Consider the following 22,449-nt stretch of genomic DNA (forward strand, 5'->3'; position numbering starts at 1 on the left):
GTTAATTATTTAATTGAATTTTGTTTTCTCCAATTATGAGTAGCTGCAAAATAAGAAGAAAATAAACCGTTTGCATAGTCACATTGGTCAGGTAGTAAAGCATGTGGTGGAAGACTCCCTCTGTCAGGAAAATAAACAATTTTGTATTTACAGATTTGCATCTCAAACCAACAATTTCTGTCAAAGAAAAATACCTTTACGACTTGCTATATAATCTCAAACCAACAATTTTTCATTCCACTTAATTTGTCTTATTATACACATAACCACGAAAATCTCAGTGATCAAATTAAGGGATTCATTTAATATCATGACTATTTTCTACCTGTCACTATAAAATTAAGTAAAAGTTTTCACTTAATTCACAAGACTTCTTTTTTTTCAGAATAACTACTCGATTTTATTGATCAAATTGATAAAATATTATCTTTTTAATTTAGCAATATTTTTTACTTTATTTATTAGAAATAATAAGAGATATAAAACTAAGGAGTAAGGACTAATAAATATTTTCCAATATAATAATCAATTTAAAACAATAAAAAAAGTTCAGTAATGATTATATGTTCTATTATATTACTACTATATTATACCGATAATGTTGGTGAAAAAAGTGAAAAAAATCCCTGTGATCGAGGAATTGAGATGCACAAAGGGGTTATTTGATATGAGGACCGAGATGGGGCACTAATTACTAAAATTACCCAATTAATTTATATAGAGTAAATCACACAAATTAAAATTGAAATTTGGTGAAATTATAAAATTTTTCTTTATAATTTAGTATTTTTTTTGTTTTTGTCACTGTAAGTTTTTTTTTTTCATTTTAGTTCTTATAAAATATGTTTTTATTTTATTTTTTATCTTTAAAACGTTTTAGATAATATTTTTTCACTGTTTAAAATATTTTCTTACTGTTCAAATTACTGTTTAAAGAGCTTTAAAGACGAAAAACAAAATAAATATATTTTAGAAGCATTAAAACGAAAAAAAAATATAGAAATAAAAAAAAACACTAAATTGCAAGAAGGAAAAATATATTTAAATCAATTTTTTCTCTTTTTAAAATTTACGGTAATCTCTCTTTAGAGGAGTTTGGTATAACATATTTTCAAATAATTAAGGGGATTTCAGTGTATATTATATTCTTTGTATAAAATTAGAAGAAAAAAAATTAATATTAACATTGAAAAGTTAACATAATTGTTATTTTGGATTATTTTTTAAAATATGACACTTAGGGACAAAAGAGTAATATCTAAAATTAATTTTTAAATAAATAATTTCTTAATCATCAATTTGGTTCCTTTATTTATTTTGAATATTCAATTAGTTCTTTCTATTTTTTAAAATTTCGATAAAGTCATTTATTTTTTAAAATGTGTTCAATATAGTTTTTTATTTTTAAAAAATGTCTCAATGTGGCACTTTTAGTCCAATTGAGGCTTTTGACATTAAGTTGTATATTTTGGCTGAAAGTAACACATTGAGGTATTTTTAAAAATAAAAAATTATATTAATTTATTTTCTTGAAATCTAATGATTGTAATAAATAATTAGTCTTAATTATTAGGTCACAAGAAAATGAATGGTGAGAATGAAAATTAATTTTAAAAGACTTACTAGTGGATCTTCCCTCTTTAAGAAAATAAAGGATCTAATTGGAGTTTTAGAAATAGAGAAACTTAATTGAACACTATAAATAAATCAAGTGACTAAATTGATAATTAAACCTATTTATCATCTTCTTATTTAAATAAATTAAAATAAATTATACTAATACCCCTTAAGTTTGAAATTGCACTTAAACTTTTTCCTTTTTAAACATTTACATCAAACTGTTTTATAACATATTGGGTACAAACTATCTTTAACAAAAACTAATTAAAAAGTTAGTTAGAAGTTGAAAAGTTAGTTGTAATTGAAAGTTGAAAACTAATTTATTAAATGATAAGTATTCAGTAAAATTAATTGTTGAATTAGTTGAAAAATATAAAATGATAAAAAAAATTACAATTTATTTAAAAGACTAAATAGGAATTTTGATCAACATATGGAAGATAGGATAATAATAAAAGAAAATATAAAGAACTACGAGTTAAAGTTTCAAGATTGATGATTCAAGTAATGTTTTAAAAAATACTAGAAACTATTAAAAGAAAATTGTCTATCCAACATTCAAATAATTTTTTTAATTAATAATAAAATTAAAAACTAATTGAAATATCTTATCAAATATATTCATAATATTTTTTAAAATAAGCCATAAGTTAGTTGAAATATCTTCTAAAAATATTTATTTGATGCAAAAATGACTCATAAAAAACTTGATGCAAAAATGGGAATCTACCACACCACTATCAACGAATGCTTAAGGTGGACATTGCTTCGGTTTGCTACTGAATGATGTACGAGTAGATTTTTTATTTGATTTTAAGCGGTAGGATTAGGTGGCATTAGCATGTTATGTTATATGATCTCACATTTTTTCATTATATTATATTCAATTCAAATTTTTGATTGAATTTTTCACATGATATTTAAAATATTAAAATTGCAGATAAATTTTTATTCTTTTCTTATTTTTACACATTGAATCTACATGTAAATTCATTAGTATAAAAATATACATAAAACATAACACAAGAAATAAATTGTGTCCTCTCATTAATTGAAGTTTTCACTTTTCCAATCAAGTCTTTTTACCTTTTTTTTTTTTATCTCCTCTTTTGTCTCTCCTTTACAAAAAAATACATATATATGGTAAATAAAAAATAATATATATATATATATATATATATATATATATATATATATATATATAACATGCTTATAATGCTCATATTAGCAAACATATATTGTTAATTATTAAAATTAATATAATATTTATCAGTAAAATTTGAATCTTCCCGTGTCTCCAGCGTTGCGTTGCATGGATACTAAAACTAGTATAGGAGATTGAAATGTACCAGTGGTACCCAAGCCAATACAAGCAAGGAAAATCAACTTAATATGACTTTTCGTGATTGTATATTTAACAATACTTTAAAAAAACTATACTAATTTCCTCTGAATTTTTTTGAAATTACTCATAAATCTCCTATTATTTTTTTAATGTTTACAACATTATTTTTTACTGGGGTACACAATGTATTATTTTTCAAAAAATTTCGGAGGTTAATGTAATGTATAAGGATGTAAATTTTTTTTTTTACTTCTTAAACAAATATAATGTTTAATGTTTTTCAAACAATTAAATATGGTTAATATAGGTGTAAAAAAAGGAGTATAACGAGAAATCTATCGAAACCTCAAGAAATGTTAGTATAATTTCTCAAGAAATGTTATATAAAGTTGTGAGGTCACATTAATATATTTTTTTAATGCAATTTCATGTATAATCCAATAATAATCGTACAATTTTAAACCTATATCTAAAAATCATTTTTTATCACTCAACGAGAAAAACACCAATTGTCTTGGCAACAGTTGGTGTGTTCCCAAAAAAGTTTTTCTTTACGATTGATCTGATCCCTTTAAATTGAGATTTTAGTATTTCAGAGGTAGACATAAAGGATGGGAGAAGCATGGGAAACAATGAAATCACAAATCCAAACAGCAAAGCATGTTATTGTCAAAGTTGTTGATGACAGAGAATGAAAATGTGAGACAAAACGCGTAAGTGATTTGCAATGAAAAGCGGCGGAGCTGGTGTTCTTTCATGCTTAAGGCTTATGACAATGACCATGGTGGCTATTGCCTATCAATTCCCCTAATATAGTCAAATCTCATGGATTGTGTATGCTCAATGGCTCACATTCTAATAATAACAAATATTTCTCTTTCTGACTTCTTCTTCATTATCTATTTTTTTACCCTTCATGGGTTGTGTTTTATCTACTCTACTCCTTGCATTGCATTTTGTTATTGTTTGGCACATCACACAGTCTTCTTTACATTGAATATTAGACTCCAACATTCTCTTTGCCGATTCAACAACTTATAGTCGACAATGAAATGGGATTTTCAATATCAGGTATGTGTGCTCACAAAATAAACTTTCTGAATCGGCTTAGAAAAAGTCCAAATTACTAATAGTAAATAAAAATAAATTTATTGAATAATGCGTATATTAGTTCAATAGCAAAATTTAATTAGAGAAGAGAATTTAATTTGGATTCATGAACATTATTTGTAACATTTTTGTCATATGTATGAAAATGTGATAACTTAAAAGGAGATATTGTGATTTATAAAGGAGGAAATGATTATGCACTGAACGTTTAATTTTTTTTTACATAGTTATCTAATTATAATTTATAATATATGATAAATTTACTAATTTTTAAGATAATTATTTTAAAATAATTCAAATAATAATTTATGATTGAATAATAATATAAAACTGTTTTATATTATTAGCACATGACACTAAACCTCTTTATAAAAATGGGAATCAACTAACTTAAAAATAAAGTTTATGACTGCAAATACATTTTAATGGGATGTGAACCACTAAACTATTTTTTTGAGACAGTGAGCCACCAAACTATTATTAGTTGCTAGAGTATAAGACTTTTTTTATTTTACAAATAAAAAATATTATACTATGATTGACAAAATTTTCTTTACAAGTATTTAGCATAATTATGTCCTTAAATTCAAACTCAAGAGAACTCATGTAAAGAAAACAACTGAAGACAACTCATAAAACTAGAACAACCTCGATTGCTCCTTTTTAACAAACTTAAACCATTTTATTTAATTAATTTACTCTAAATTAGCTACCATTGCATGTAGATTTTAACCCTTTGTGGGGACAACTTTGGGAGTACTGAAAAGACAAGCAAAAGCGAAATAGAGTAAATATAAAATGAATTAAAATAAAAGATATAAAATGATTTTTGTTTAGAAAAGTTGTTTAACTTAGCGACAGAAAGGGGAAATTTCAGCTATTAACTTGAGACACTGATATTCAGATTTAGACTTTCAACTCTGGTATTTGATTTCTTGCCCTTTAAAGTTGGAAAATATTCTTGTGAACCATAAAAATGGAACAACTATATAAAACTTGTTTCTTTTGATTTTAGAGTGTATTTTTGAAACGCGTAGATGTATATAAAGTAAAATACAGAAAAAATATATTATTACATATAATGTCAAAGAAAATTTATGTTTATATTATAAAACTGTCAATGATATTTTATAGGTAATTTATGTTCATGATATTGATACTTTTTGGAGATTTTGGCTTCTAAACAGAAATTCTTCTGTCGACCAATCTATGAATGGATTGAGAGGATACAATCGTGTGGGAGCCTTGATAATAAAGATAATTTGACTAATGAAAAGTGGATAAGCTGCTAAAAAGTTTTATTTTTATCGAATTAAGTTCAACGTATTAATCAATTGCATTTTAGTTTTTAAGAAAAAATAAGAATATCTCTTGTGAGTTCTGAGCAGATGGTCATTCACTATTTACTTTACTTGAGTTTTACCAAGGGCAAATCAAATTTTAGTGCTGCAAGGAAAGAAAACCTTGACTTGCATTTGTATTTGCTTGCAATGAAAAAGGTATGTAATGTAAAAAATAATTAAGCATCAATCCACATCGACATAATGGTTGAAGTGGAGAGCATTAGGATGCAAACCAAATTGATTTGGGTAGAGAACCAAAAAGGTCCACGATGTAATAAGAGACATCGCACTAAGTTTAATTATTATTATTATTTTTCCTAAAAAAAGAAGCTGAATGACAGCAATGGTTGAAGTGTGAAATTCTCTCAAGTGGAACCATTTTTAACTGTATATAATAATATTAAATGCAAGTCAAGTTTAAGATCCAAAGCTAGATTATTATAATTATTAACATTCCTTTCACCAAGCAGCTGACTCCATGCTTAGCCCATGGTGTTTCTTCTAGAGAAGTTTAAAAAAATCCAATTGCTATTGTGCTCCCAATTAAACATAGTTTTTTTTTTTTAAAGTACCCAATTAAACATAGTTTGAATGCGCAACTTGTTGAGTTTTTTTTTAACATATAATATCTGGCATTTACATTAAATAGTCACGGAAAGTTATGTGTAAGGATTGTGATATCATTATCAAAATGAAGTATGAAATTATGAACTACCACTTCACCAATTAGCGAAAGATGTAAAAATTTAGACTCGTTTCAGTTAAGCCCATAAGGGTACATAACTATATTTATTTATAGTATACCTAAGAATATAATTTTTAAAAAATAAAACATTTTTTTAAAAATTACTATACAATCTATTAATAATACTAGACATTATATTAACTTATATATATGTATATATTTTAATTTCTCAATCAATATACAGAAACACACTGTTAATTCACCTTATCTATATTATCAAAAAATAATTTGTGCACCTTTTTTTTCCCCTTATGTCGATGGTGTTTGTGCAACTGTTAATAAAATTAAAAGACAAAAGTGCGAAAGGGTAGGTGGGTCATGCAGATGGATTGTGGAGAAGGTGGCATAGAAAGGTCTTGCCACTTGCAGATAGTGAATGATGATGGCATTGAATTCTCTCTGTGTGTTACGAACAGTAGCAAATTAGCAATGTTACATAAATTCCAATTTATGTATAAATTTCAATCATTTTTTAATTATTATATAACAACGTGTTGTTTTTTATATAAATATATAAAATGTTAATATAATTGTTTCTGAAATCCCTTACTCCATATATTTTTACTTTTAATAAATCAACCGTTGATTTCTCCGCTGTTTATTTAATAACAATCGATGTTTTTTGTTTAATAATGCAAAACTTGTTATTCTCTGAGAATAGTTTGTTGCTTGTAACATGCGTGGGATAATTTGGCACCATACATTTTTTAAATATTTGGGATTGGTGTTAGGAAGCAATCACATGCCTAAAACTATTTATCTATTGGTCTCGTAATAAGACACACAATTATTTTTTTAAGGAAAAATTTAGGTAAATTGAATCTAAAAAGTTTATGAGGATCATAATAAACATTAAAGTTCAAACATTTATAGATTATTCATTAACAAAATATTCATAACATAAATCAAATTCAGTTGTTTTCAAATATGAGTTTATTATTATTTTTTAACTAAACCAGTCTTTATTGGTTAAGACTGATTTTGACCGGTTGATAAGTGTCCGAATTTTTAAGTTCCATGTGTTCCACCCACACGCGAAATGGTATATTTTGGGAAGATTAGCAACAGCCAAATCAGACTTCCTTGTAAGTTGCGGATTTATTCAAGGAACAGAGTAATCTATACTAATTCTAGCACAAACAGTAAATTTCCTACAGTTAATATTACAATGTGAAAAATCTCATCATGACACGCGGTTTTGGTCCTTTTCGATATTATATCAAAACAAAACTATCCTTCTAATAATCGATTTCAGACCCTTTATCTTTTCTCTCATATCTCATTATGAAAAACGAGTACAAGTCTAACTCTTACGAATTACTAGTATTCAGAAAGCGTGAAAAACGATGTTAAATAAAAGAAGGAAAATATTAGGAGGAAATTTTAAGGTTCTTGTTAAAGAATTATAACTGATAAAATGTTGTAAAAATATTGTTAATGAGATCCTTAACAAGAAAAGAAGTTTTGGGGTCAAATATTTGATTGGGACGTGAGAAAGAAACGAGTGCAATATGTCATGTTCCAAAACCCGCTTCATCAAGGAATTGATCTGTAACTTAGAAGGATAAATTATGTGACTTTGTGTTTAATTTATAAAGTAAGAAAATTCATGTTCTCGCAGATTGCAAAAGTCATTTGTTGTTTAATTTTCTTCTCACATAACTTAATTAGATTACTTTATTTAGTTCTTGATGGGAGGCACCTAGCTGGAAAAACAAATAATACAGACCTTTATTTATGTACGCACAGCTAAATATTTTGCAAGCTTTATATTTTTTTAAGTTATTAAATATAATTTAATTTTAATACACTTTCAATCTAAAGAGGTTTGTGTTACGAATTCATAATAACACTTTAAGCATCATTTTTAAAATTAAAAAAGACTTTTAGTGACATGAAAATTTATTATGTTGTTGATGCATTTTTTTTACATTCTTTCAAGTAAGTAGCACCCGTATATAAGAAAAAAATTGACACATATGTTAGATTTAAATATAAGTAAATATAATTAATTTCTTTCATATGTAATGAATATCTTTCGTTTAATTATAATTTTATTTTTAATGATTTTTTTATTCATAATAATAAGCTCCAACGAAGTATATTTTAAGAATAATTTTATTTAATATTAGTAAAATTAAATGGTGTAAATTACTCCCTCAGTTTTCTTTTATTAGCCAAAATTAATAATAATTTCATACTTATTAAGAAAATTAGTTAATTTTATTTAGATTGTATCATTTTTAATTAAAAACATTTTTTTTAAACTATTAATTATTGGAATTTGATATTAAATATAAACTTCCTATTATTAAATGAGGAGTATTTTGAACATAATTTTATTAAATGAAACAAAAATAATTAAAATTTACTTGCAAAAGAGAACAAATAAATTAATTTTTTTACTTATAAAAAACAAAGGAAGTAATATTTTTAATTAGGGGGAAATTAATTATTGTACTCAACAATAAAAAAATCCTAACGTAAAACCATCATTAATATAGTAAAAAAAATAAAGTGTGCCTTCCAACCCAAGCATCATCAAACACATTCGAAATGTGAACATTCAATTCAATATGTAATTACAAAAAAAAAAGTCAATGGAGTAATGGGCTACATTTAAATCCACATTAGTCAAATTACCTAAATATTCAAGCTGTGCAGTGATGGCAGCATTACTAATATCGAACCACCCCACCAACACATTCAATTAAAGATTAGCAACCTTTCCTTCTCTCTCTACTTTTCCCTTTTTTCATTTCAATTAAAACAAAAAAATATTTTTTTCATTTTTTGTTTTTCCAAATAAATAGTATTACTCCCACCTCAAGTTGACAAATTATCAACTCAAATCAATGAAAACAAGCCACGTGTCTAGTCAACCTTTATATCTTGGACACACTACGCTTGATCCAACGGCGGCCGTGGCACGCTTTCCAAGATCTTTAAAAAACTAATTTTTCCCCTGTTGACTTTTTGATTCTTAATTAACCAGAAATTTATGACCCTCATTTAAATTTCACCCTCCTTTTTTTCTCCCACAACACAACAAACAACACAGGACAACGCTCTCGCCATCAGAATCAGTCACGCGAACCTCATCCACTTGCCTCAGCGCGTGCAATCCACGCTCCCACACAAAACGTACCCGAACATTGAACAAGATATCAAAACCGGACATAAGCCTTTGAGTTTTACTTTATCTTCAATGTAGTCAACGCCCCACTCTTAAAATAAAAATCAAATCCCCCCCTTTTTTGTTTATAAAAATCACCAAGCAAAAAAAGCGAGTGCGTTTTCTTATTTTTTTTTTTTAAAACAACTTTATTCTAAAGTCAACGCCCTCTCTCTAACTCACTTCTTCTCATCTCTACTTCGACTTGTCTTTCTTCACATATCTGCTCCTCTCTCTCTCTCTCTTGCTCTCTCTAGTTCTTCATTTTCTCCACCAAGCCATAATGAATAATAATAAAGTGTTATAGCAATACCTATTGAAATTGAAAGTAGCAACAAGCAAGAGAAAACAAACCTCAAAGCTTGTCATATATATTTTTTTTTGTTTGGTGGTGGTTTTTGTGTTCCGATGGGAAACGGCATAGGGAAGCTAACGGTGTGCTTCACCGGAAACGGTGGAGGGGGTCGTCGGAAGCAGGATATATCCTTTTTAATAACGGAGCCGTTAGACGAGGGCTTGGGTCACTCTTTCTGTTACGTTCGACCCGACCCGACCCGGATTTCGTCGTCGAAGGTGCACTCGGAGGAAACGACGACGTTCAGAACAATCTCGGGCGCGTCGGTGAGTGCGAACACGTCAACGCCGTTATCGACGGCGTTTGTGGATTTGTACTCGTACAGTTGCATCGACAGAGCCGCGGCGTTTGAGAGTTCAACTTCCTTCGCGGCGTTGCCTCTTCAGCCGATTCCGAGGAACCTCGTGAACTCGGGCCCGTTCTCGGGGAACCTGAACGGTGGTGGGTTTCCGGGCTCGGGCCCGCTGGAAAGAGGGTTCATGTCGGGCCCAATCGAGCGCGGGTTCATGTCGGGGCCCATCGACCGCGGACTTTTTTCGGGCCCGATGGAGAGGGAGGGGAACGGAATCGGAAACGGATCGGATCAATTTCAGAGAAGCTTCTCTCACGGAGGGTTGGGATTAGGGTTAGGTATGAGAGTGAGAACGAGGAAGGGTAGGTGGATTCGCGTTTTGCAGAGGGCAATTTCGAAGACTCTGTCTCGGGGGCAGAGTTCGATTGTAGCTCCGATCAAGGGCGTGGTGATGAAGGAGCCGGAGTGGATGGTGATGGCGGCGGCGGAGAAGCATAATGAGAATCTGAGCGTGAATCTGAGCAGTGAGGGGAGTTTGGAGGATGATGATTCGATGGAGAGTCAGAATCTTCAATGGGCGCAGGGGAAAGCAGGGGAAGATCGCGTTCATGTTGTGGTGTCTGAGGAACACGGTTGGGTTTTCGTGGGGATCTATGATGGTTTCAGTGGACCTGATGCACCTGATTACCTTCTCTCCAATCTCTACACCGCGGTGCATAAGGAGCTTAAAGGGTTGTTGTGGGATGATCGGTCTGCACCCGAAAATTCGATGCCGAAAGAGGACATGTTGCGAGATGTTACAACTGATGTTGCAGATTTTACGGTTGCTGATGAAGATGATGCTTGTTCTCACTGTGTTGAGCAAGATAATAATGATAATAATAGTAAGAGTGGTAATAAGAGAGGTAGGAATTCGAGGAACAAGTTCCAGGGTGCTGCAAAGAAATGGGAGGAGAATCAACGGAGGTGGAAGTGTGAGTGGGATAGGGAAAGATTAGAGCTTGATCGGAGATTGAAGGAGCAATTAAATTTAAGTCGATCTGGGTCAGGTGGAGCAGCGAGTTCTATTAATCATTCGGATGTTTTGGAAGCTCTATCTCGGGCTTTGAGGAAGACTGAGGAGTCTTATCTTGATGTCGCGGATAAGATGTTGATGGAGAATCCTGAATTGGCTTTGATGGGTTCTTGTGTTCTTGTGATGTTGATGAAGGGGGAGGATGTTTATGTGATGAATGTGGGGGATAGTCGCGCCGTGCTGGCTCAGAAGGTTGAGCCTGATTACTGGCTTGGGAAGATCAGGCAGGACTTGGAGAGGATCAATGAGGAGACAATGAATGACCTTGAATCTTGGGATGTTGATACCTCCAACTTGGTTCCGAGTTTGAGCGCGATTCAGCTTACCAAGGATCATAGTACTAGTGTTGAGGAAGTAAGTCATTTGTCTCCGTTTGATTGCTGTTTTAGCTGGTTTGTGTTTCGCTGCATGTCTTGATTGAGAAATGTCTGGTTTCTATTTCAGGAAATTCAGAAAATTAAAAAAGATCACCCGGATGATCCTTTTGCTGTTGTAAATGACCGTGTTAAGGGTTCTCTCAAGGTTACCCGAGCATTTGGTGCCGGATTTCTCAAACAGGTTGGTATCTAGATATATCCAAATCTATTCATTTTACTTTACCGTGGTTATATATCTTTGATATGAATGGCAAGGGATTCAACAAAATATGGGATAGTTGAACGGTTTACATTGCCTATAACAGGATATATTCCTTCCACATTACTTTTTGTTGTCACAGAAGGTTCCTTAAATCCAATTACTAGCCTAATCCTTGGAATATAAGGATATAGAAAAAATTGTTACTGCTAGTATTAGTTGTGATACTCAAGTTAGGTTTCATTCTCATAGGGTGCAATAATGAATCTCGCATTAGTAAGTAGTAACTTATTTCCTCTTAACAGAAATTGGAATATTGAGTTATGAATTGTCAGTGCATCTTTAGAAATCTGGCATATTAAATCTGAGCAGCATTTACTAAGCTTTAAATGGACACTGTTCTGCATTTTCTTATTGCTGGTGGGTATCATATGCAGCCAAAGTGGAACAACGCACTTTTGGAGATGTTTAGAATAGACTACGTAGGAAACTCTCCTTACATAAGCTGCCTACCATATCTAAAACATCACAGATTAGGTCCAAAGGACAAATTTTTGATACTATGCTCCGATGGGCTCTACCAGTACTTGTCAAATGAAGAGGCAGTGGCTGAAGTTGAGCTTTTCATCACATTGCAACCTGAGGGAGACCCGGCTCAACATTTGGTTGAAGAAGTGTTGTTTCGTGCTGCAAAGAAAGCTGGTACTGATGAAATTACAACCAACAATTTCATTCAAAGATCTCACAATCGCATAATGGGTCCTTGGTTTTACTGATATTTTTGCCTTGTTAATCTTCAGGTTTGGACTTTCACGAGTTGCTCGAAATTCCACAGGGTGATCGGCGACGTTACCATGATGATGTTTCCATCATTGTTATTTCTTTGGAGGGAAGGATATGGAGATCATGTGTATAAATAAGTATACAGAAAACCATATATATTATCATATATATATATAAAAAAAAAAGAAGGAAAAGGATATGAGATATATATATAGTGCCGAAGATGGGTGAGGCATCCTTTTTGCTGTTTTCCCCCCTCCATACTCACCTTTGGTAAAACACCAACTAAGAAGCCCTGGGTTAGTTGTGCAATTAAGTGGGTGGTGAGGATTGTAAAGTTGTAAAACCTGGATTTTGTTGATTATAACTCGCATAAAATTGTAATTTTTGTAATAAAAGTCATTCCTTAAAAATCTTTTGGTCGTGCAGAAAGCACTAGCACCCTCCATCACTTTGTGCAACTCTGGTTGGCAAAATGGCAGGGTTAGTCATCTGTGCATGATGCATCTTTTTTCCATTCAAAATAATAATTAAAAAAATACAACATATTTCAAAATGCCTACAATATGGCTCAAGGTTCATGCAGGTTATGTTTGCCTTTTCAAATTGATGCGGATCAAGCCCTATTTGCAATATGGCATTCTTTATTTTATTTTATTTAATTGCGTTGGGCTATATTCCTTCAGCGAAATGGTCTTTTTTCTCCCCCTCTTACGTGTGTCCAATTTGAACCATTTGATGCTTTTTGTTCTCTTATTGCCAATTTCTAATAAGAAGCAAACATGTGGTGGAATTTCGTATCAGGCACGCTGTTTATCGCAATCAACTTTGAATTTTAGTTTTTGACCTTAATAATTCTTTATTTTTCCAGCTTTTTTGGGTTGAGTCGTTGACGACACTTACGACGATTTTCATACGAAAGGGTTCAATGAAAAATGAATTGAAAGGAAGCAATCTCGGCCAATCTAAGCATCAGTCCATTTTATGCAATTAACACCATACGTAACTGTATTCAAAAACTATCTTTGACCAAAGGAATCGTTTCGCCCCTGCAATTAAATTTCTAAGGGCATAATTAAAAAGTTTGAATACCAAGTTTCTAAGGGCACTTATTAAAAAATTTCCAGTTAAATTTTTTATTATAATGTATTTATTATATTTTATATTAAGTACATAAAAATAAAAAAGTTAAAAACCTCTATAATTTTCTCAGCAAAAAGAGTGAAGTCTCTCTCGACTGCCGGTTTATGAACAATTTATGTCATCACCACAGCTGTTTAATTGTAAAAGAGATAAAGTCTTTGTAGGTTTATGAACAATTTATGTCATTAACGCAGCTTTTTAATTGTAATTTAGAGAGGCTAATTTTTTAAAGCATTGATTAATCCCTCCCTCTTTTTAAAATATGCATATTTAGTTTTTTAAAAATTACATAAACTCTTTTGCACTAAATTTGAATAAAAAGCCTCACGACCTATTCAACATTAAATTTCACATTTTTATAATATTATTATTTAAATTTAGTTAAAATTCAAATTTAAATTTTTAATTTTCGAGATGTTATAAATGTAATGTATCTTGATTTGAATATTTTATTTCTATTGTTTTCTTAATTGAATTTTTCATATAATAAAATAAAATCTTATTATTAATAACTAATAAATCTCTTATAATATTTCATCTGAACTCAAATATAAGAAACAAAAATATTTTATATGATAAACTTAAATATAAGTAAATCTAACTAATTTTACTTTATTTAAAGATATCATTTCTAAATATCATTTGTTTAATTGTAATTTCTTTTTCGATTATTTTTTATTCATGATATCAAATTTTAATATATAATATTTTAGAAATAAAATTATCTTTTACTTGAAATTAGTAAAATTAAACACTATCAATTGATTTTCTTGATTAGTATGAAATGTTTATTTTTCTTCATATATGAGTCTATAGGAACTACTATTTTAGTGGACCAAATTTTATAATTAAATAGTACCTTCTAACTTAAATATAAGAAAAATAATTAATTTTATTTTGATTAAAAAGTTAGTTAATGTTATTTAATTATACTAATCGCATTTAAAAATAAACTCTGATCTTAAAGTATCTTTAACTGGAATTTGACATCAAGAATGAAAATGAGTCATTGAAACTAGAATCATAATTAATTAAAGGATATTCAGAAGATGATATCATTAAATAAAATTAAAGTAGCTAAATTTTGTTTATATTTGAGTCTAAAAATATTTTTTTTGGCTTAATTAGTATTTTGGTCATCTTATTTATTTTAAAAGTTCAATTTGATTCTCTTATTATTAAAAATTTCAATTAGATCCATTATTTTTATATAAAAAAAGACTCAATTAGGTCTTTTTATTTTTAGAAGTTTCAAATTATGTCTTTTTATTTTTTTAAAATGGTTTATTTTAGATGTTGAGTCTCAATAATTTTAAAGATAATTTTTAAAAATAAAATAATAAATAGTCAAAAAATTTAATGCTATTAGTTAACTAAATCAACTAATTTTCTTAATAACAAAATTAATTAAAAGTATTATACATTAGTACTTACTTTAGGGACAAAAGTAGTACTCTAAATTTAAATATAAGCAAAAGAAAAAAAAATATTATATGCATTAACCTTAAATATAACTAAGAAATGGGATGAATGGATTTATCTCATTTTTCTTCCATCAATCTAAACAAGTTAGAGGAAAAGTCTATTTTCTTTTCTTTTTCTTTTATTGAATTTAAAAAAATAAAAATTTATTAATGTTCTCTTGTTTTTATTTTGACATAAACCTTCGACACCATAAACTTAAAAATTTTACATTTGAGTTTTTCTCGAATTTCAAATTATTGAAATTCGTAATCCTTGTAAAGACACGTAGCTGCTCTTTATACTGGTACCAAATTAAACCAAGTTTCTAACTGCTAGCTACCATTTAACTTGGAATTAAATGCACAGCAACAGGCGTAGACGAGCATCGCATCAGATGCATCAAATGAATATCTGTCACTTTATAAGTATCATTAAATTCGAAGTCAGTGATTCATATTCAGTCATGCTCTCCTCTTAGTGCTCTTTTGATTAATAACCTTTCACAACTAATTCCTGCACAGATGGAGGAAGCGATCCATCTGCATTAAATGTTGTGGTTGCTCATTCTCTCTTGCTAAGCATAGAAGAAATTCATGATATTAATTCAATAAAGCTCTTTTCCCATTTGCTTTTAATTTTATCCAATAAAGTGCCATATGTAACCAAAAAGAGAAAATACAACAATTAAATTAGGCTAGTATAAAGTTCCATGTGATATAGGTTTTGCCAGGCGGAGTCCAGCCCAGAACATTCACACCCGTTATTTGATATTTGAATTCATCAACCTTAGGTTTTTCAATATTAGATGTCTATTTTAATTTATTTTAAAATATTTATCACTTAAAAAATTAAAAATTAAAAATCACTAATCATATTTTTCTTATAATATTTGGATTTATTGATATTTCACCTAAGTACTTAGATGAACTCACAATTAAATTATAATTCTTTTAACAATTTTTTTTTTTGAAAAAAAGTCATTTTGACAGTAATTTATGCAATTATTTTTTTTCCAAAAAAAGTACATTACGTTAAATAATAAATAATATAAGACGGATGGAATACAATAACCAATTGTATAGTACTATAATGCAATCACGTAAGGCTCCACCAATTGGCGCTTAGTGCAAAGTGCAGAATATCTCCGGACACTTGGTTAACTATGTTTTTGGTGGATTCACAAGAAATTTCTCTATTTTGTTCCAAAACTAAAGATAATTTGCTAATGCTAGTCAATTCAACAACCTAAAAATTTCGTAGAAGACGGTCTTTGGGCTATAAAGTCAAGAGGAACGTGTCATATGATGCTGCTGCCACTAAGCAAATCATTGTTCAATCAATTTCGACGAACTTTCCAATGGCCTGATGGATGCTCATAAAATATAATTTGATTGACTGTGACTTCCACACTTCAACGGCTATGTCCAAAATACTCAATTCTCATCATCAAGTATGTTTCTTTGGTTGGACATAACTTATGGTTCAATCCCTTTAACTTAAAGTACGTTATTATTTTTATTTTCATTGACAAATATTAGTTTTAATTTGTTAAAAATATCAATTAGAAAAAATTTAAGCTCACAATAGAGCAAGGGAATAACAAAGATGACCAAATGACATAAATGGAAAGCATATATTATAATTTTTTCATGAAATAGAACGTGGACATGGTAATATGGTATTGGTGGTCTATAATGTCATGATTTTGACATACCAGTTTGGCTAACCTTCACCCACGTACTTACTGTCTCATGCCTAACCCTTCTGGAAGGAGGGAAAAACTTTGAACTCTGACTTATTCACAATAATCAAATTCAAAATTTAAACACAACCACCCATCCCAAGTGATGACCCCCAAGATGTTGACTTATTCACATACGCGTTTGCAATTTCAAATACTGGTGAGAAAAAAAAAATCAAAAACTAAACTAATTGCAGCTTGAGAAAGCCTCATGTGCAAATTAAAATTCTCTTTGCCAAAGTCCAAGCATCAAAGTCACTCACACCTTGTTTTCATAAATCACCGTACGGATTAAATTGTATACTAGTATTTTTTTCCCCTCACATAGACTATTAATGTTGACACAGTGTCACGTCATTTGATAATTAATGTGTTGATTTTTGTTACTATATTAAAGGATTAGTTGTAATTTGTGACCTCAGCCTCTTTTACTTATCACAATCCAAACCAAAACCACTCACTCTTCTCATTTTTTCTGTTGCATACCAAATGGAATAAGTTTAGATTATGTCCAATTGTTCATAGCGTTGAACAAAACAAACAGCAGCAAAATGAGCACACCCTTGTTCCATGAATTCAAAAGGCAAGCTTCTTTCTTCTTCAAGGAGAAAATCAAGACTGCTAGATTAGCACTAACAGATGTCACCCCTGCAGAACTGTAAGTCTAACTCTTTTATGACATCATCATGAGATTTTGATTTTGTCATTTTGTTGATCAGTGATCACCCTTCCATATGTTTCATAACCAAAACTAGTTCTAGGATTTCTAACATATTTTATATTTTATTTTTCCTGTGTGTGGATGTATTTTACTATTTGCAGGATGACAGAAGAGGCAACAAGTGGAAATCCATGGGCCCCAGATGCCAGAACTCTCAGATCAATTTCAAGGGATGCTTTTGAGCTAGATGATTATTGGAGGATTGTGGAGATTCTGCATAAAAGGTGCTTCCAGGTCCCTTTTGTTTTCCTTACCATGTTCCCCACTTTTGTGTCAATCAATCAATCATCTATAGAATATAGATCAACCAATCATGGATGAATGACTGGTACAATTCTTAAACAGGTTTCTTAAATTTGAAAAGAAGAATTGGAGGGTCTCTTACAATTCCCTGATCGTGCTTGAGCACCTGTTGACTCATGGACCAGAGAGTGTTGCTGAGGAATTTAAGAGTGACAAAGATGTCATTAGCCAGATGAAAGGTTTTCAGTATATTGATGACACTGGGTATGTTCTTATTTTTGTAACTCTTGCCTAAAAATAAAAATATATGCTTATTAATTTTCTTCCTCTTGACACTGGTCCTACAAGACAATGAGTGCATTTTGAGTGTTTGTAGGTTTAATTGGGGCCTAACTGTGAGAAAGAAATCTGAGAGGATAACGAAACTGCTGGAAGAAGGGACTCTTCTCAAGGAAGAGAGAAAAAATGCTAGAAGGTTATCTAGAGGGATTGAAGGTTTTGGAAGTTTTTCTCATTTGTCAACTCAGGGACAAGGCGTTCTACGTGAGAGATCGTTGCCATCCACGCTTAGGAGATATGATTCAGACTTGAACAACCGTGAAGATCTGGAAAACCAGTCCTCTTGTTTAAACAATGGTGTGGATGTGGACACAGTAGCTGTTAAATTTCCAAGCCATCAAGGTGGAACCTTCAAGTCATTGGGTAGTGTGGAAGCCAAGGGATATCAGGATGATGATCTTGGCAACAACAATCAAATGCTTCAGAAATCTGAAACAAGTTCTAAAGAAAACATGGAGCCTAGCAAGGAGGAGTTCCATCTATGGAACTTGAATGGGGAGTCCAAACCAATTTTGGATTGGGGTGAAGAGGACTCCAAGCTTGGAATCATCAGAACAGAAGATGATCACCCCTTTAGTTCAACAGAAATGCATGTCACTGCCTCCTTGCTTTCTGCTTGCTAGAGACGGAATACTAGTATACTACCAGGGTTTTGAAGCAATTTGAAGATTTAAATGAACCCAACAAGTTCAAGTTGTTTGCAAATATTGCATTTTCAATTCAGAAGAGCAACATGTATTCATATTTCATGGATATGCGCAACCATTATTTTACTGCTAGAATTTCTCCTCTATCACGGTTTGTTACTCAACAAAGAAGAGAGATTTTGTCATTTTGGATTGTATTTCTCTATATTTAATCTGCGTAGAAATTCAACCTTCCGTAGCCATTTAATGGAAATCCCATAACCTGTTTTTAAGGCGCTCCAAGAACTGTCTTGAAATGGGGTTTAGACAATCATTTGATTACTTTGGGAAAATGGCTTCTTGTTTATTATGAGCTAAAGGTTTGTTTGAGCAAAGTTCTAGACAATAGATTAAAGCAATTTTATAGGATTTTACGATTTCAGCAAATCATTTACTACAAGGTTCAAAGTATTTGAACTCATCTCCGCATAAAATTCTATAAGCTCTGCAGTTGTAATTTTGAATGTACAATAGGTCAGTCTGAACGTATCAGACTGATTCAGGATAGCAAAAACTATAGGAACCAACTAACCCTCTATCATTAAACACTATGATGATTGATTTGAGCTAGAAATCAACAAAGAAAGGCAATGCAATTATGCAAAAATATATATGTAGATATTTACAACATTCATCAATGAATTGATGAAACTTCAAGATTTGCAAAGCCAGCCTTGGATAGCAAGTCGAAGTGCATGATAGGGAGTGAGATGCAGGTGAGTCAATTTTAAATTAGTCATAGGTGAAGTTTCGTGCAACTTGAGGATCATGCATTATTTCCTGAAAAATGAACCGAATAAACATGAGCAACATAAATATAATAACTCTGAAGATCTTGTAAAAAGAAAATTGGCTTCTCTTCAACTCATGCCCCATGCCCAAGTTTTCATAGCCCTCTCGCTGCTTAAATTCAAGAAATTAAGAATGCTAAGAGACAATCACTGTAGAATTAAGCAAGCCTACTAGCCCAGGTTGACACCATGGTCTTAGATTGCAGTTATTTATTGGCACTAAGTTGGTTGATCAGCTATATTATGTATTTCAATTGAGTCATTGCATTAATATCACTGCTAAACTTAGTTATATAAATAATAACAAAAGGGAACAGTTACCTGAAAGATTGGACACAAGAAAAAAGATGGCACAGGTTGCTCTTCTAAAACATGAAACTGCTCCAATTCTCTAACTAGAGAAGGTGTTAACTCTGGTCTGACTCTACTGTTCAGTTGGCAGCATTGCAATCCCAGTTCAGCCAATCGTGTGCCACGGTAGAATTCCATTCTCCAGCTGAAGAATCCAAAATTGAATACAATTTTCCAAACGAAACTGCTCTGCGTACTTCGCCAGCTAATCCAACTCCAGTCCTACCAGCGAGGATGTAAGAAGAGAGAGCTGTAGCAATCTCGGCAATCCAGCATGCTCGTGCTCGGATGTTCCAAGTCAAAGGCAGAAGACTGTTTTTTCGGAGAAGATAGTCTTGGACACTTCCACTGGGCAAGTACTCATATACAAATGACAGGGCTTCAGGGCAAACACCAAGCAAAGTAACCAGAAGAGGGTGTTGGAGACTACCAAGAACTTTGTGTTGGACTACAAGAGAAAAAAATGAAAATGTTAAAATAGACATGTCATCATGCAATAAAAAGACAAAATACAAAAATGATTTTGTACGAGCAGATATTAATGAGACATCAATTAAGAAAATTATAGAAAATCAGTGAATGTCATTTGAACACGTGAAAAGGTTATTGGAAGCATCGGTGAGGAGAGCATATAGCACGGTTATTAGTCCTATAAAAAGAGGGAAAGAGAGACCAATACAGAAATTAGAGAAAAATTACCGAGGGAAGACTTTTGTTGTTGTTGTTGCATGACCCAATTATTAGAAAAGCTTGATCTTCTCCATAAAGGCATTTAACATTGTAATAAGATAAAATTATTGAGAAAAAAGTATAAACTAGAAAATTTGTTAACAATAAATTTGGGTACTTTAATTTATAGTAATTTGGGAAAATCAGTTCGCGCTGTTGCTTCCCGGTCTGTTCTAAGATTTTGACAAGAAAACATTTAATTTTCAGAAAAATTATTTACAGAATCCAACTATTTTGCAGATGGCTTCTCTCTTGAATCTTCATGGAATACTTTATCGATGTTGCTTAGATATGTAAGAAAGTATACTTGATCCCTCATGGCAAGCAAGAATTTGTCTGGCTTCAGTAGTGAATAAGAACAAGGTGAATAAGCTTCTGGGCTATATATCAAAAGTCCAAATACATTAGGTTATGCATACCTTACTAATGGCTTCAATGGCTTTGACTTCCAACCTTTTGCTCTGAGATTAAATTGTTTTAATTTTTCTTATTCAAAACATGAAAACCAATATATTAAATTTTGTCTAAAATAAAAAAAAAAACTCAATTTTTTCTTCTTCATGTTCTAAATTTACACCTTATAATCCTTCAAATTTATTAAATTTGTACTAATTTTCTGAGTTTTAAACTTTTAAAATTATTTTATATTCTAAATTCATAATAAAACCTCCAAATATTTATATAGAAAATAAAAAATGGTGAATTGAAAATAATAATTTAAGAATTTTGAATGAAAAAACTTAATAGAGATGAAATTTCCATAATTGTTAAATTCAAATTACTTGATTATCTTCGATCCAAAAACATTTGGGAGACAAATATAGCTAAAAAGCTCAAACACTAGTTTAAAGCTGAAAAATCAATTGGTAACTAAAAGTAACTAATAAATATGAAATGATAGAAATAAGAACACCTACATAATATTTTTATATAAGTTTAAATTTATTTTAAGAATAAAAATATATTTTCTGTAACCATAATTTTAGTTTTTAGTTAATTTTGAACTCTCATAATTTATTATGTAAAGATAAATTATTTTTGTTACATTTGTTTAGTTTTAATTATTATATTATTTTCCTATTATAAATTATATTATTAATTTTTTATTATAATTTCAAATATTTTTTAAAAAAATTAAAATAAAATAATGCACTTAAGTGGACCAAAAAAAAGGAGGAGGCAGAGAAAAAAAAGAATAATAAACTCATCTTATGTAAAAAGGGTAAAAATACTAAAATATGCTTGTTTACTAAATACTGTTAATATAATCAAATATGTTTTTCATTTAGTTAAAAAACTAAAAATACTTGTCATTTGTCAATCATACACACACTCCCATATATATATATTCAATGAAAAATAGGGCAAAATTGTAGTTAAATCAAAAAAATTTAGAAGTAATTTTCTTTGTCATCAAATTATATAACTTCTCTTACATTGATTATTTGCTTTCATTTTTATTTCTTTTAAATTCTATTAATTAATTATTCTTTAAATAAATTTCTTTTACACAATCTAAAAATCATTTTTTAAAAATTAAAAAAGAAAACCATTAAGTAAACTGCTTATACGAATGAGGAATTATAACAACACTCTTTTAAAGTTTTAATTTTACTATATATACTATCGACTGCAGTTTATTGAAAATTAAAAGAATTTATAGGTCATGAACTCGTACTTCTCATTTCAAAAGTTTTACTCATAAATTTTAACTGATAATAAATATTATACTTTAAAAAATATGTTACTGACCCTTCTCTTATATAAATACACCTTTAACAGACATTGTTCAGCGACCTAAGTTTGGCCCGAGCCACATTTA

General features: G+C 30.4%; 2 protein-coding genes across 2 annotated transcripts; both read left to right on the plus strand.

Moving 5' to 3' along the window:
* Positions 1 to 9,463: 9,463 nt before the first annotated feature.
* Positions 9,464 to 12,812, plus strand: LOC100812903 (probable protein phosphatase 2C 4). Its single transcript, XM_003539626.4, has 4 exons — positions 9,464 to 11,414; positions 11,505 to 11,618; positions 12,074 to 12,338; positions 12,437 to 12,812. The coding sequence occupies exons 1-4, from the start codon at positions 9,747 to 9,749 to the stop codon at positions 12,550 to 12,552; spliced, it is 2,163 nt and encodes a 720-aa protein (XP_003539674.1). The 5' UTR covers positions 9,464 to 9,746; the 3' UTR covers positions 12,553 to 12,812.
* Positions 12,813 to 16,935: 4,123 nt separating this feature from the next.
* Positions 16,936 to 18,999, plus strand: LOC100816643 (epsin-3). The gene is made up of 4 exons (XM_006592136.4): positions 16,936 to 17,425; positions 17,590 to 17,712; positions 17,834 to 17,995; positions 18,108 to 18,999. The coding sequence occupies exons 1-4, from the start codon at positions 17,319 to 17,321 to the stop codon at positions 18,691 to 18,693; spliced, it is 978 nt and encodes a 325-aa protein (XP_006592199.1). The 5' UTR covers positions 16,936 to 17,318; the 3' UTR covers positions 18,694 to 18,999.
* The last annotated feature ends 3,450 nt before the right edge of the window (positions 19,000 to 22,449 follow it).

This window comes from Glycine max, chromosome 12 (assembly GCF_000004515.6).
Source record: "Glycine max cultivar Williams 82 chromosome 12, Glycine_max_v4.0, whole genome shotgun sequence".
Lineage (NCBI taxonomy): Eukaryota > Viridiplantae > Streptophyta > Magnoliopsida > Fabales > Fabaceae > Glycine > Glycine max.